Source organism: Phyllobates terribilis, unplaced genomic scaffold (genome assembly GCF_046119375.1).
Source record: "Phyllobates terribilis strain yellow unplaced genomic scaffold, ASM4611937v1 Scaffold_12__6_contigs__length_324123572, whole genome shotgun sequence".
Taxonomy (NCBI): Eukaryota; Metazoa; Chordata; class Amphibia; order Anura; family Dendrobatidae; genus Phyllobates; species Phyllobates terribilis.
In genome coordinates, this window is record NW_027362772.1 from 123,874,154 (window position 1) to 123,891,514 (window position 17,361).

At 42.1% G+C, this 17,361-nt stretch overlaps 1 protein-coding gene across 1 annotated transcript in view; it reads left to right on the forward strand.

Moving 5' to 3' along the window:
• The window catches only part of DBP (D-box binding PAR bZIP transcription factor), a 41,818-nt gene extending 24,758 nt beyond the window's left edge, over positions 1 to 17,060 (forward strand). The window contains exons 3-4 of the mRNA XM_073656249.1: positions 6,662 to 6,882; positions 8,960 to 17,060. Coding sequence (XP_073512350.1) covers positions 6,662 to 6,882; positions 8,960 to 9,175 — 437 coding nt within the window. The 3' untranslated portion in view covers positions 9,176 to 17,060. The remainder of the gene's footprint in view (positions 1 to 6,661; positions 6,883 to 8,959) is intronic.
• The last annotated feature ends 301 nt before the right edge of the window (positions 17,061 to 17,361 follow it).

Sequence of the window (17,361 nt, forward strand, 5' to 3'; positions counted from 1 at the left end):
CGGTATGAGCTGAGGAGCAGTCCGGAGCCGCTCTCTGCTGCCCATTTCCCCCCAGGAATGTGGGCTTTCACATCTATTAGTCGCGCTCGGCCGGCTTCCTTTGTGCGAGTCCTCTCCCCGCGCTCCCGCCTCCTCTGGCTCCGCCGCCCTCCTTTGCATTCCCTTCCCTGGGGCCACCTCACACTCCAGCTCCATGTGCGTGCTCACCGCAAACACAGCCCTCCCCGCTCACCGCCCGCCTCCAATAGAGCGCGGCCGGCCAGGGAAATCCGCTCTCACGGGGAGCAGCTGCAGGATCGGCCATGTGCTCGCCCTGTGCGGGAGGCGGGGAGGACGCGGCACATGGCAAGACACGACAGCTCGGCGGCAGAGAAAGCGCCGCGCTGCTCCAGGAGGGGGCGCTCGCCGGCCGCAGCTCTGTTACTGCACGCGGCAGTCACCCGACCGGATCGTATCGCCCGCGGCTCGGAGGCTGAGCCCGACCAGTACACGGCCTCGCAGTGGGCACCCAGGGCAGGGACACTTGTCAGCAGAATGTAGCTCCATAAGCTTTCACAGTAATTGGTGACTTTTTATGCCAGCCCTGTATTCACATGATGCCATCCCCAGGCCTGCCAGCAGAGGGCACCACAGCCAGCATAGGTGGCCCTGTGTAGACGGCAGTGTTTGGGGGTACACACGCTGGTTCACACATAGATTCTGGGGCGCTTGGCTTTTGGTTAATAGTCTGGGTCCTTCCTGACAGGTCACAACTGCGAGAAGCGAGCACTGCGGTGTGTGTGAGCCCCCCCCATGACGCGGTCAGTTCCCGTACGTTTGTGGTGCGTCGTGCTCCAGTCCTAAGGATAAGGCCTTGTTCAGACTATCCATAGCTTCCTTGGATACTATACGTGCCCATTATAGTCTATGGAGCTGTTCAGATGTCGACCAAAAAGTACCTCCATGTCTGTTTTTATCCACTTCATGGATCCATATTCCCCATATAATGGGTCCGTGCAAATCCCTGCCAGCACACGAATGGCTGACAGTCTGCATTACCACTGTAATGTATGGAACGTGCGTTGTCATTTATCCATATGTGACAGTCTCAGTAGTCGCACCCGTTGACAGCGGAAGAGAAGAAGCTGCCCTTATCAACGTGTCGTCACCAGAAGCTGGAGAATCTCCGGCACCAGACCCTCGAGGGGCAGAATAGGGTGGTCGTCAGCGACCTCCTGCCTGTAAGTTGTTAGACCCATACAGCAAAAATAACCAAACTCCTGGATAACCCCTTTACCCAAGGAAACGTGAACATTTTCAATTGTTGATGTATCAATCAGACAAAAAAAAAAAGAGGCTCGTGAAATTTAGAGGGTTTTTCATGCACTTGTCTGATTTTGTGCTTTCTTTTTACCACTATTTTCAAAAATTGCAGCTGCAAAGTGTGAACGCAACCTAATAATAGCCATAGCGCTGATGGACGACGGCTGAGAGCATTTCTATAAAGGAGAGCCGTGCCGCCATTGTGCTGCAGAGAACATGGTGTATCAGGTCAGACGTGGCTGCTCCAGTTATTGGCACCATTCATAGACACAGTACAGGGAGCACGATCTCCGGGCTTCTCGTTTCTGCAGCCGCTGTCTCCCCCCACCGGCACAGACACATTGCTTTACTTTGGAGCCGGAGCCAGTCCTATAGCTAAAGCTCCCTTCTGAAAAAGTCAGGGGTGCAGGTATTACATCCAGAGCTCAGACCCGATTCATCATTGCACTGTCTCCATTCTCGGGGGCGCGATTACTTCTCACTTAGTGACTTTTTGGTTTCCACAAATTCAAATGATTTGTGCATTTTCTTAAAAGTTGTCTTTTTTTTTTTTTTTTTTTTTTTTGGGCCATTGTGTCTTTCCAGAAGGTCGACTGATCAGATGGGACTTCTAAATGTTGCAAATCTATCCCAGTCCCCCCTAGAGTGATGTCATGTTCGGCAGATATTTTTGCGCTTTCTGCGAATTGTGCAACTTTTTTCTCTACAAAAAATTGGCAAAACAGGTCAGAGAGAAAAAAGAACATTTTTGAGTTTGCACAAAATTCAAGAAGCACGAGCACATTATAAAGAATATGGGGCAAAAAACCGACAAATATTACAAGACTGTTACCTGTGGGTACAATATCAATAATAATAATAATCACCATGGACACACTAAATGTAAGAGTATTTCTAATCAATTGCAAAGTTGCTTTATTTTATGTAAATTGAATAAATAGATCGAAAGTGTAAATGGCCTATACATCTCCCCATCAGGACCCCCTTATTGAGCCGCATAGGAGCATTTTTCTGTTAACTACAAGAAAACCACTGATCTGAATACTACAATGTTGGGGGTTGTCCCTAATCAGGATTTAGTATAGTCTCTTATTATGTTTCTGGATTGTGCGGTGTGATGTTGTGGAGCACGCCCTGTGTGCTTTTGGCATCAGAGTAGGCCGGGTCCTGGGTAGCTATCCAAGCTAGGAATGTCCTTGGTGTATGGGTGTGTGTGGATTTACTGGAAGAAGCAGAATGTACAGTAAGCTGTGGAGCAGCTCATCCTTGCCGTGTGCCTGAGCCCGTGCGCAGTGTGATGGGTCCCTCCTACACACGTGCATTCCCATGTCTCCCAGTAATGTGAGGGCGCTCCAGCTGTTCATCTGCATGCTGTAGGCTTGCTAATCACTAAAGAGGTTGGATTGTAACGTGCAGGACATAAGCTGTCGCTGCAAACCCGTGCTGCACAAATACATTTACAGGAGGTACCTCTTATGTGCACAAAGGAAAGGTTACCTTCGGAAAATTACCCCCTGAGGTCTGCAAAGACTGATCTACAAGATCTGTGAGACCTTTTCCAAGCCATGGTTCTTCTATAGTTGCCAAATCCCACCAAGGACATCTGCAAGGAGCTTGTATGTTCTCCCGGTGTTTGCGTGGTTTCCCCTGGGTTCTCCGGTTTCCTCCCACACTCCAAAGACATACTGATAGGGAATGTAGATTGTGAGCCCCAATGGAGACAGTGCCCATAATGTCTGTAAAGCGCTGCGGAATTAATGGCGCAATATAGGTAAAACAATAAGAACTTGGAAGGACATTCGGAAGCCTCCTAGATTAATGGAGTGACCTCCTAGACCTGGTAGCAAAAGCCTCTTGGCAAGCAGAGCTGCCCCGAGGTTTTCTTTGCCGTGTCACAAACCATGGCATTCACAGGCACATTCAGGGGCCAAAATGGGGTGTATTTAGTCAGAGGGAGGCCTGATTATGTTGGTGCTCATCACCAGTGAACTATGGTGTAAAGTCGCCAGTCCTGCTTTATTCTGAGCTCCAGCGGTCAGTGCTGAGTACGGTGACACCGGTGTTATGAAGTTATAGCCCTGGTAAACCCTTTACTAATTATTAGGAAAATTGTTTCTCTAAATCGGGACTAAGGAGCAGTAACAGAGGTTCCAGACGCATTGGCCGCCTCATAAAGGGATTGTTTTTCCTGTGACAGATTTTCTAAATACCAATCGCTACTACGGTATATCCTAATTTCCAGCATGAACAATCTCCAGGCTGCCATGTGCGGAGCACATTTGTTACTAAATACTGTATATGTTCTTTGGACTGAAAAGCTCTTTCTAATTGTAACTTTTCAGTATTGCAGTAGTTTTGGAGAACCTTTTTGAGATGGGAGCACGATTACTGGACATTTCTAGAAATTGCAATAAGGAATAAACATAGTGGGTAGAGTTGGGGTTAATGTAGATGCTGAAAGCGCACAACCCGTCCATGCTGGTGTCAATGGATGATGTACATTGACTGGTGCCAAGTTCAGCTTGCTATCGGCGCACTTAACCGTATCAGATGCGTTAAAAACTGATATCTTCTGTGTGTCATCTGCTTCTAATGGAGCCTCATGCATTCAATGGCCAATAAAAAGCAACCGGAATAGGACATGCACTGAGTTTCATGGAATAAATACAAGGCGCACGGAAGTGTGACCAGAGCCACTAAATTCTGGGGGTCCATGTGGTGCCAGTTTTTAAGGTCAAATTCAGATGTCCCTGAACATGGTCCATGTAGAACATGGTTCTAACATTTAGAACGGGTTCCAGGAAACATATGATTTTGAAAGATTTTCCCTTTTTTATGGAAAAGAAATGGTGCAAAATGGGGACTGGGTTAAGGTGAATAGAAATGGCGTAGGAATGTAGACTGTGTGGGGGTCGTCTTCATTGTGTAGGTCTTTTCATGCAGAGAGAGATTGTGGAAGCCATCGCGATAAGCTCTGTGATTGCTAAAGTGCAGCGCTGTACCCTGAGATGTAATGCTCCAGCTCATCAGCTCCTTAGTATTGTTGGCGTGGGAGTTACTGCTTCAAGCAGAAGACGATGGGAGTAAAAATAGACATGTCTTCCATTTTCCGGGCTTTATCTGAATTACATACACTTGAGTTACTCGCAGAGCTGGAGCACAGCACGTTTGCAGCATAGTCCTCCTGCATGGCACAAATGTGTGCCTGCCATCCAAGGGATTTGTTCCACCTTAACAAATACCCCTTTTACAGTTCACTTGTAGTGTTCCTGCTGAGATATACAAGCCGCTACTTCCATGTATTAACCATTTGTGCAGTCGTATTTATTGCATGGTTCTGATTAACCTAAAAATGGAAGCTACTCCTTGAAAATATCTATGAAAGTCCAGTTCATCCGTGGGGTTGTAGCATTTTTCTACCATCTTCCATCCCTTGTCAGGGTTATACAGCAACTCTTTCTTCTGCATTAGGAGGAGAGAAGTACTGGTGACACGGCTCTTGCGGGAGAATCTTGCATGGCCGGCAGGTACCGAGTACCTGTCCTAATGATTAGTGCAGGACATTTGCACAATATCAGACAGGTATGTGTGATATCCGACCAAGCGGCTAATGGACACCATGTCAGCAGTGCCCAACTGTAGAAGTAAGAGCTGCTGAATAATGCCGTTGAGGGTTTTGGCACACCTGGACAGGCATTTAGGAGAACTAAACTGGCCATTTCCATGAGACAAGTGCCAAAATCAGCACGTTGCATGCATGTTTGTGGGGAAGTCTGCAGAAATAGTTGTAGGATGTGCATTCAATCAAGGGATATCTCAAGTCTGTGGCTGACGTTAGACATAACAGGTGTAGGTATTTGGTTAGCGTCTACCCCACTATCAGTTCAATAATATTCAGCTCCCCGCTTTGGATACCGTATTGCCCTGCTCCCGAAAAGTCACAGTAATATCTGTCCACAACCCGATCAGCTGCGTTAGATTTAGGAATGGCTTTAAAGTAAACCTGATACTTGCTACCCAAACTACAGGGAGCATGAATCAGAGTTTGGCTGTTTTTGCAATTATGAATGTTTTACTTTGGAACTCTGTGGCATTGTGGAGATCACATAACTAGTTGAAATGGCCGGACTCTAGTCCCTGACCGGAGGTCACATATCTAGATGAACTGGCTGGGCACTAGTCCCTGACTGGAGGTCACATACCTAGAGGAGCTGGCCGGGCACTAGTCCCTGACTGGAGGTCACATACCTAGAGGAGCTGTCCGGGCACTAGTCCCTGACCGGAGATCACATACCTAGATGAGTTGGCCGGGCATTAGTCCCTGACCGGAGATCACATACCTAGATGAGCTGGCCGGGCACTAGTCCCTGACCGGAGGTCACATACCTAGATGAACTGGCCGGGCACTAGTCCCTGACCGGAGGTCACATACCTAGATGAACTGGCCGGGCACTAGTCCCTGACCGGAGATCACATACCCAGATGAACTGGCCGGGCACTAGTCCCTGACCGGAGATCACATACCCAGATGAACTGGCCGGGCACTAGTCCCTGACCGGAGGTCACATACCTAGAGGAGCTGGCCGGGCACTAGTCCCTGACTGGAGGTCACATACCTAGAGGAGCTGGCCGGGCACTAGTCCCTGACTGGAGGTCACATACCTAGAGGAGCTGGCCGGGCACTAGTCCCTGACTGGAGGTCACATACCTAGAGGAGCTGGCCGGGCACTAGTCCCTGACTGGAGGTCACATACCTAGAGGAGCTGGCCGGGCACTAGTCCCTGACTGGAGGTCACATACCTAGAGGAGCTGGCCGGGCACTAGTCCCTGACTGGAGGTCACATACCTAGATGAAATGGCCGGGGACTAATCCCTGACCCGATATTCTAAGTATGCTATCTCTGAAAAGCTGCAGCGTTCCAGAGTAAAATATTCATAGATTCAATGATGCAGCCTAACTCTGATTTTTGCTGCCTGTGGTCTGGGCAGCATGAATTAGGTGACAAGTTTCATGTAAATGTTTAAATGCTACGATCATAGCAATTAGGCCATCACTGGACAGGTAAATGCAGGAGTTACGAGGCATATGAAAAATTATTTCCAGCTAGATCGGTAAGGCGAAAACCTGAGATTACCATGTAGTGTTTGAACTGTAGTGAAGATGGCCAAATTCTCAGTTTGGTCGCTTTGAACATGCGTCACCTCACACATTTCCCTACAGGCGTGAGATGGGTGTTAGTGTTCCTGGTATAAAGTGATGGTGGTGGTAGTGACACGTATCTGATGGTCTGAGTGGTTGATGACATTATCTGGTGTATATATTACCAGGTATTTTAACATGAAATGCTTTGCTCTATAGGTCAGATGACTCCTTCATCCAGAGAAAGCCCAAGTCCTGTTGATCCAGAGACAGTGGAAGTAATGATGAACTTTGACCCTGATCCCGCTGACCTTGCCTTGTCCAGTGTGCCAGGACATGAAACATTTGACCCTAGGAAGCATAGATTTTCTGAAGAAGAACTGAAACCTCAGCCGATTATGAAAAAAGCAAGAAAAATCCAGGTGCCAGATGAACAGAAGGTAAAAATAAACCACAAGACTTTTCTTTTTTCCTAGAAGTCAACTTCAGAGGACTCATTAAAGGAGTGTTCACACCTTGCTTGCCAGTGGTGGTTCGCTCCTTAGGATTGACCGTTCAGACCAGCGGCATGGCCGTAAACAGCCATCCGGCCACCTTCAGTTCTAAAACTTATAGCCTACAAGTGGCGCACACTCCTTACCTAGTAAACTGGACACTCTGAGACCGCAGCAGTGGCTGGTAACCTTAGCAACAGGCAGTAAACTATCAAATCCCTTTGTACTGGAGAGCGGAAATAATTTATAATAAGAATTATATTGCACATTTACTTGTTTTAAAAGTCCTTTGCAATTTTAACCCTGCTGCAGAAATCAAAAGGCGGATACCTGCCTCAAAATTTTGCCACAATTTATTTTAAGAAAGCCACATCCAATCTACCATAAGTAAATCTTGATGAATTGAAAATAACCTAATTTGTGCAAATATCTCGTTAGCGAAAAGTAATGTCACTGAACCAATTGCCAGAACGCTAAGCAGCATCATTTTCTCTGAGAAGAAGGAATCAGAAGGCGTTAGGGGGCACTGTACACAGTCCATCTTTTTTTTATTACAACATTAATTATATATTTATTTAGATAGTAAAAAATGTATTTGGCTTCTAAATTTTTCAGTTTGGGAGCCAAAGGCACACTGACAGCTAAGCCTACTGCGTAGAAAGAATGAGATCATAAAAGAAACCAGTGAGTCACGGGCAAGTCTACATGTTCACAGGCGCCATAATAATCTGCAGTTTGTTAGTAATCCAATGACTGATTTGACGCCTTTAAGGACCATATAGATTCTGTCAATAAGGGGCCCCATCCACTTAGATAGCCGTCAGCTGAAAGGTCGACCTTATGATTGCTCGGCCAGCCGCTGTCTCTCCCGACTTCTCAATACATAGGAGCGCTCCCTCAGCCGAGAGCACTTGTGTCACTACGAGGGAGCCGCTGCCAAACATCATCGTGGGCTCACGTCTCCGGGAACAAAAGGGTCAGCAGTCCGAAATCAGACATGCCAGATCATTATCTCCCCCAACATCATCTGTCAAAGGAGAGTTGGGAGGACCCCATTATTCTGTCAGACAGTTCCTAATGCGTATGGGGGACTCAAGAATCAATTTTTCTTACACTCTACGTTTCTGGTCTCTAAACCAATCCAACACCCAATGTCTTTTCATAAATAAGATGTAAGACCATTGATTCTATTTTCCTTTGTCAAATCTTGCAATTTATTAACCAGCGTTGGATATATTGCATTTCTTATTGTTTTCCGCTGTTTACAATTGAAATAAATAATATTATCTATAGGCACTGTTCACATCTGAATTCTTAATTATGTATTTCTGTTTCACTATAGTAATAGAAATATGGAAGAAAAAAAATTAATGTGCCAGAAACATTGCATGACGGACACCAGCAGTACTAGATGCATCCCATTGACTGTAATAAGGTCCATCAGGATGTAGTCATGGTATCAGGCATTTTATGAGACAAAAAGCGCAGCGCGCGTTGGAGTCTCCATTGCCGATATGAAGGGAGCCATAAAGCACCATTGTCATATAAAATATCAGCTTAGTAATCTAAGTGACAAAGTTTCCCTGCATTTTGACATGTTTTTATAACATACGGTAGGTGCTAAATCTACCTGCCGGTCAGTGGGAGACCAAGTCCTGAGACTCCGGCTGACCAGCGCCTACCACACGTTACGTTTTATATTTATAGTGTTATGTCTCAGAAGGATACTCTATTTTTATAAAATATTCTGATTTTGAGGTTGTGAAATGTAATATTTTCACCTTTTTAACTTGCTGTGATCCAGTGTTAGCTGCCAAACTAAACAATGGAGTATTCAACGTGGCCAATTTAACATGGCAACTTAACCTTTAGTTTTCCAGCTCCTATCTAGACCCTTTCTATCAACCAAACCTTATGGTTTCAGAGATGGTTTTCAGAGATCCTTTTCCAGCTGTAAGGCTACTTTCAGACTTCAGGTTTGTAATTGTTTGTAACTCTTGTTACTTTTTTGTCCTACATTTAGGATGAAAAATATTGGAACCGGCGGTACAAAAACAACGAAGCTGCCAAACGTTCCCGAGATGCACGTCGGCTAAAGGAAAACCAGATCACGGTCCGGGCTGCCTTTTTGGAGAAAGAGAATTCAGTTCTGCGCCAAGAGGTAGCCAAAATTCGCCAAGAACTTTCTCGCTATCGAAACATTTTGTCAAAATATGAGTCTCAGCATGGAGCCTTGTAAAGAACTGAGAAAGTGTGTAGCTGTCCCACCTGGTTGCACGAACTTACACAACTTCACAAGAATCGTCCCCACAGTTCCTTTTTCCTTTCCTGACGAATGGCCCTTATTCACGAAGAAATCTCACGAGATGTAGAGGGCATGAGGGACACACGGGAAGCAGGCTGATGTACAGTTTTTATTGCCTTGCTTTCTTCCTCCATTTATCAGCGGTCCATCTTGACCTCCTTTTCTGCAGGACAAAGGTGCTATAGTGACTACCAGACACTATGGGGTATCACCAGCGATTAGGCAAACAGAGGTGAGGAAAAGGAAGCCAAAGCTGACTGTGAACACTGGCACCATCCAATACACCAGCCACCACGTAAAAGGCCAATTTCCCTGTATCTGACAATCCTTTCACGCGACTGTCCAGTAGCATTGCATTTTTTTTATATAATCGTTCTGTCGGAGAAAGCTTGGTGGATACAGCATGGATGATAAATATATGTACAAAGATGTAAATATGTGAAATGAATATTCTAAATGAAATGGTATTACAATTAAACAAGCAGGAAAAGGGTGAACACATTAAAAAAAAAAAAATATTGAGTTAAGTCTGCAGGGATTTCATATTCTAGTATCTTACTAAATCAAGGATGTTCCACCTCTAAAAGCCAGACACTGACCACTACTGTGACACATGACAACCGAGCACTATTCATTACTTCATTGTTAGTAACTTCTAGGCCGAAAATGAGAACTAAAATGTGTGCAAGAAATGAGACCTTTCATGCTTAGCCCTTTGCTAGGACCAATTGGAAAAATATTTTTTTACACAAGACTGGCACATTCTCTTTTAGAATTAGATTCTTTATCCACTTTCTTCTTATATTAGCCATCAAAATCATGGTGAGAAGCATTAGTGAGAAGTCACTAAATGATTTTCCAGCCTTACTAGAGCCATATGTTATAATGAAATCAGAAATGTATTACCAGTTATAAAACCGCCTTTACCTGGTTATCTTCTAGAGCCAAGAGATTGTTCACAAGAATAGGGCTGAGCAGCAAAACCGCTCATGAGTAGGACAGACCCTTATGGGTGTGTTCTTTGGGGGCATGTACTCATTTTTCAAGATTATTTTGATTGAGGTTGACCTCCACTGGGGGCATATCAATTTATTCTGCAAATGTTCAGGCAGGTGAATTTCAGCAACATTATCCGCAACGGTTTATGCCAATGCAGATTTTGACTCCCTTTTTTTTTTTCAGTGATATGTCCTACGGGATCACACCCTAAATCTAATTCCAGACATTCCCTTTAAGAATGAGACAAATGAGCCCATGCAACAATCTCTGGACATCACTACACAATCTTGAAAAGTTAGACAATCAGCCTATGGGAAAACCTTTCTTTGTCGCTTTACCAAGAATAAGTGATTTTAGCACAATGTGAATCCAAGCCATCGTACTTCACTTCACATATTGGCTTCATTCAAATATGATTTTTTTTTTTGTCACAGATGGAAAAATAATGTTAAAAATCTGGGAGTGTAAGGTTTATCCAGACCTAATTGATGGATTATAAATAAGTTTGGATCGGCATAAAATGCTGATACTACCTATGAGGTGTGCCGGGATATTGTGTGCACGGGGCATATCATTTAATATGATTTCTCATCCTGGGTTTTTTTTAGATAACATAAAAAGAAATATTAATGTGGTTCAATAACCGATGCCTGACATTACCAAGGGCGGTAATCCCATAGATTTGGTTTCTATAGGGCTCCGCCTATATGACCCTATCTATTTGCACAATAAGATAGCACCTTCTTTCCATAGTCACTGCAAAATTAGCAAAAAATGGTAGCCACAGGATGTTTTTTCCTAAAAGTGGAGTAGTTCAGATAATCCCCACTGTCACCATTCACATGATAGAAAAAATTGTGATTTTTGGTCATTTATTCTTCCTACACAAGGAGCAGTATGTGCTTTTGTATGCAGCCATGCGCCCGGCCATCCTGCTGCCTGACCGAGCGCTGGATATGGCTTCCCATCATCTTTACACATATACTGCCTTAAACATTTTCCATCTTTTGCACTTTAAAAGACACATAATGTAACGGCATCCATAGTTATAGCTATCACGCAAGGTATGAACCACGGCAATGAGAAATTCCTAAAAGTTGGCTTTTTCTAAGCTTTGTCCTGTGATATCTTTAAATAGGCCCAGTTTCTCCTTAGCAACAGACTACACATTGCGTTTTGTAGTCTGTTGCTAGGAAGCATCTAACACTGTAAAATACCATGTGATAACCCTAAGAAACTACCCAAGGCAAAAGTTTCATGTTGGGTTTTCCTGTCTTGTTTTATCTACCAAACTCTAATGGACACATTGCGGGTCACAATAACCTGCTGTTTGGTAGTTCTGCGACAGGAATACCACAACCCACCATTTAGGGCTTGTCCCGTTTGCTAATGTTGGATGAAGGTGCAGCATTGTGTGATTCTGATCACCTCGATTGTTTCTAATGGGTTCCTACATGCATGGAGTACGTTCCTCCCTGCATTAGTTACCAATGATCAGACCATTGCACAATTGTGCACCCGTGTAGTGTAGATTACATGAGAGTGACAGCCGAGGGCGGCTCCTGTACTTGTGTATAGATCTGTGAACCCAGAGGAGGAACATTTTTAACATTGTGTAATACCTCAGAAATATGAAAACACTCAGATACTCAACTCCTGGGGTCTGTACCCCAGGATTATGACTAGACTTTGCTGGACTTAGGGTGTTCCTTAAAGTGTAACTGTTGTTTCAACCACCACTCCAGTGTTTTCTTTATTGCAGTGCTGGATTGGTGCTACTAATCTAAGGTCCATGCCCCGGGTTTAATACTTATCAGCCAATGTCTTCACCTTCTATCGCTGACGCTCCCGTCGGCCTCCAGCAGTTTGTGACCTTTTCAACACAAGTCTATGAGCGCTCCATTCTTTCATTCCGTTACCTCTGACTTCCGGTCAGTCAGAAGTAGCGGTTACAAGATGGAGTTGTGGTATTGGAGCAGCGCCGATAGGTGAAGACAGCAGCGTTTAAGTATAAGACTGCGGTCAGTGAATTAGATTAGAAGCACCACTCCAGTGCTGAAAAAAACAAAATGCTAGAATGGTGCTTTCAGGAGAACTTGCAGCTGAATATCTGTCCTTCTCCTTTCCCGCCTCCATAGAACTTTATAAGCACTAACTGCCATCTCATGAATGGCACAATCTGTATTCACTGAAGACAGATTTTACTTGTGAATGGAGAATAAAAGTTGAATTATCCCAGGAGGAGAAAGAAGCAGATTTCCCTTATAAAATTATAACAAAGTTTATTATTTTCATGTGTACTATTCATTTACCAAAATAAAAATAAAAAAAACAACGGTTACTCTTTAAGATAGTATTAGACTTTTTAGAGAAGAAGTCCATGATTAATTTATGACTTTATATGTTGTGTCCAGTCCCGCATCAGCAAATTGGTAATGCCATTTTCCATCCAAAGTGTTCGTTGTTAGTAGGATGGGTTTTCTTTTGCCCTGACACATGGTGAACATTTTGGGCCTGGTTTAATTTATAGTAATCTTGTGCTCTATTCCTTGCACTTAAAAAGTGGATTGATGAACTTTTGTGTCTGTCTGAATCTGGCCCCGGGTCTTGTCCCCCTTGAAAATCTGCCAGGCCAAGAATTTCTTTATATGAGAGGCTGTTGTGTGTCTGCGGACGGCTGCTCGTATCTGTGATTTGCACTAGTTTATAATGGATACAAAATAACTATTACGGTATCTTCTAGGTGTTTCCACTTTTCAGATATAAATAGAGCATGATTTTTTTTCTACGATAATGTTTGTATTTTATAGATACTTTCTATATTTACAGAGGTCTCAAATGTACTTGTCTTTTAAGTGACAAGCCAAAAATGTTTGACTCAATTTTATTTTCTTGCAAGAGGCACTTTTAAGAAATATTGTACGTGGTAAATTGGATGCACCTTATGCACTATTAACAGTCGTCTTAGAGAATCACTTGGTGACAGATAGGAGAATATCGCAATGAATTAGTACTATACAATAAGAATTTAACACTGTTGTATGTTAATTGCCATTTATAGCTGACTACCCCTTGTGATAACTGGAATTACTGCAATAACAAAGGATACATTTATTGCACATTTACTGTAGTCTCTACTTTTTCTACTTTATAATTACCAAACAATCCACAACCCTGGGTGCCTTATTGTATGGTACAGATTGTATGATAGTCTTCAGTAACCTTTATGTCTTCTCTCTTTATAGAAACTGCATTTTACATGAACAATACATATATATATATTGTAGCACAGTCATGGTCAAAGGTGTTCGCACCCTTGAAATTGTTCCAAAAGATGAAGTATTTCTCCCAGAAAATTATTGTAATTAAACATGTTTTGTTATATTTAATTTGTGTGTATTGAAACAACACAAAAAAACTAAGAAAAAAAAAGGCAAATTGGACATAATTTTACTCAAAACCCCCAAAATTGACCCACAAAATTGTTGGCACCTTTCCAAAATTGTGGGTAAACAACTTTGTTTCAAGCATGTGATGCTCGTTCAAAGTCACTTGTAGCAAGTAACAGGAGTGGGCATTATGAAAATAACACCAGGTAAAAATGGGAGAAGTTGTCTCATTCTTTGCATTGTGTGTCTTTGTGTGCCACACTAAACATGGAGGACAGAAAGAGAAGAGAACTGTTTGAGGACTTGAGAACCAAAATTGTTGAACAATATCAAAAATAAACATGTATAACAAAACGTGTAACTGCAATAATTTTCTGGGAGAAATACTTCATTTTTTTAACAATTTCAAGGGTGCCAACACTTTTGGTCAGGACTGTACATAAACGTGTGTGTATATATGGAAATGCAGTAAAAAAACAAAGCTAGTTCTAGGAAGACAAATGAGGGGACCAATGTACAGGTTCGTGCACCCTCATGGTAACTGATCCCCTGGGCAATGTTATTGATAGCACTCGGCTTGGGTAACTGCTACCATACAATGTGCTAAGTAAAATCTATTTTTTCCAATACAAAGTAAAACCACTATTGGTGAAGCATGTATATTTTAAATCTCTTTATACAGATGACGACTCTAACTTTATTATCATGTAAATGCCTGATTAGTATGAGGGGTACTCATAAATTTCACTAACTCTACCTAAAATCGGAGCCAGGACCTCTTCCGTTTGTACATCAATGTAGGGCCCATCTTATGGACTTCCACTAATGTGATCCTTGTGTTTCTTTGGGAAACCCCTTTTAATATAGATGGCACTTAATATAAAAGAGATATGGTATTTTCTCTCAATGTAAAATAAATTGGGGAAGGTATAACGTGAGGGAGACAGAATGCCTTATCATTAATCTCTGCTAACAAATTAATTCACAATCAAGAAATGTAAAATAATCCATTTAATGTAAAAAAAAAAAAAACATTTTTTCTTGTTTTATTTCTACATTTGTTTTATTCTGCACCATGTAGAAAAATGATCTTGTCATACTAGATAAAAGCTGTTGAAGTATATAGTAATCTGCTGGTCTGAATGGACTATGGGTCTGACTGTTTCATTACTATAAAACCAGTGTAAGAATTAAGTCATTGTTAATAGATGCCAGGTAGCAACACAAGAATTTTTCTACATTGCTGCATGATCTAGCGATTATCACTTACTGGGCTGCTTGTTGGATTTTTTTATAAAATCCCTGTTTTCTCTGCTGCAGATCTAGCGGTGCTCTGAATGCTGAGCTCTATATAACCCCGCCCACACCACTCATTGGCAGATTTCTGCTTCTGTACAGAGAAAGCAGCCAATCAGTGCTGGGGGCGGGGTTATATAGAACCCATAAATATACCTGACTACCTGGCAGTAGGTTCTCTAGTGATAGAATAACTGTTTTATCAGCAGGAGTTTATCAAAACTTCAGCAAGCAGCTCAGTAAGTGACACATCACTGAAATCGCTAAGTCTCTACTCTCATATTAGGTTGCTAAAACCTGGTTACAGATTCCCTTAAATCTCTGATTTGTTAGAAGCAGTTTAAAAAATTTGGCCCTCATTTATAAAAAGTACCCAAAGCAAACCAACTGAGAAACGAGAGTCGTAGTGTGATCGGCTACTGTTTTAAGCTGCACAGATTCATAGATGAAGTCCAATGTGTCTATTACGTTTTAAAACTATTATTATGGGGAATGCTTGAACCAAACTGAAAATGCAGAGGTGCAGAGTTTTATTAATCTATCATTTTGATGTTTTTAAAGAAGATCATTTCTTATTTTAATTTCTAATTCACTTCCAGAATTCATTAAAACACAGGAACATGGTAACGGCAATGGCCACCATGGTTTTTCTCCCGTAGGGCGCCTACATTTTCCAATCTTTAATTGCTACGTCCTATTACAAAAGTGTGGACAGTAGGAGAAATGTTCTCAGGGAAACTGAGGGCCACAGAATATAAGCCTTGAATTTTATCTTTGACATTTTCAACTATAATATGCCTATTGATGTACTTGAAGTCATAACTCTTAGTTCATAGGTGGCATAGCTCTCCCTCATTATATTCTATTAATACTTTTTGGTATTCGTAACCATTAAAACTGAGAAGACGTTACACTCTACACAAAGGCACCAGTGATCTTAATTTCAACGAAACCCTTTATTGTCAACTTGTTTTTCTATCTAGATCTTCATAAAGTGGATGGAATATTAATTGGCATTGACATGGTTTAAAGGAGACCTACAAGAACAAAAAAGTGAAATAAACTCCTAGACTGTGATAGCAAAAAAGATCTAAAGATGATTTGTCAACAGGTCAAATGTGGCCAGTCTTTGCTCTGATTTTTGTTCTTTTTCGTTTTCTTTTAAATCCACCATACGCTTTCAGAGATATGGGTCTTTGTTTTGTGCTAGTTTTATGGTCTTTCCAGGGGGCGGCACTTACAGGGTAATTAGGCGGAGGAGCATAGACACTCCCCTGAGGATCCTGTGAGTCACGCCCCCTTGTAAAAAAACATACAAATTAACACTAAAGTGTATTTAAAAACAAAATGGAGCTGTAGGAAGAAAAGATCAAAAACTGATCCCTCTTGGGCTGATGACAGGTCTTCTTCAATATCTTTTGTACTGAGGTATGGTAAGTTACAGGCCTGAAGACTTAGTCTGGTTTTTCCGAGACAATGGTTCCTATTTTGGTAAAGTGTTGTGATTGAAACGTTGTGTGGTTCACTTCTATGTCCACACATCTACAAAGGAAGTAGACTGTGTCTGACAACAATGCACCTGACACAATTCAGAAGAACACGTCACGAGAACCCGATTCTGAGTTTAGGCCTGTGAAAATCCTTTTTACTTCTTTGGCCTTTTTTGAATTCCTCCCTAGTAAGTCTCCTTTAAGGACATAACAGATCTTGCATTGTAATAACCCTCTTTATCGCACTACCTTTCACGCACCACTGAGTTCTATATTTTAGGTGTAAAGAGTTACCTGGATCACTTTAATTTTCTTGTTTTACTAAGCTGCCAAATGACGGTTATATTTAGCACAAGATAATATATTCAGAGAAAAAGAACAATATATATATAAAGATATATAATATAGATGTATAGATATATTTATTTTATCATCCAAGAATTATATTTGTAAGCAATAAAGGTTACAGATATGTGGGTCATGTTTTTCTTTTGAGATAAAGACGTATGGTTTGGTGCTTGTGTCTTGTGTTTTTTTCCTTTTTGCTATTGTTATTGCTGAAGAATATTGTGGATGGAGCATTTTGTACCAGTTATTGCAACCTTGTAATACATAGTAAAGCTTATGTGTTTTGTGTTTACCGGAGTATTGCCTTTTATTTTTATAAAATTACATTTACTTGGTTTGATATCCATATGTTAAAATAATAATGGCATGTGCACACTTCACATATGTTATAGTTCAACTTGTATGTGGTCATATACGTCTACAGGGTCTCCCATTTCATACAGATGAAACAGGGCGTTTTTTCCCCCAAATTCTGTACAAAATTTTAAAAAAATGGGCAATGTTGCATTGTAAGGGCAGAACTCTGTGGGATTTTTAGTAGCAGGACACCTAACTCTGCCGTCACTCTATATGACTGTAGCCTTGTTAATCCTTACAT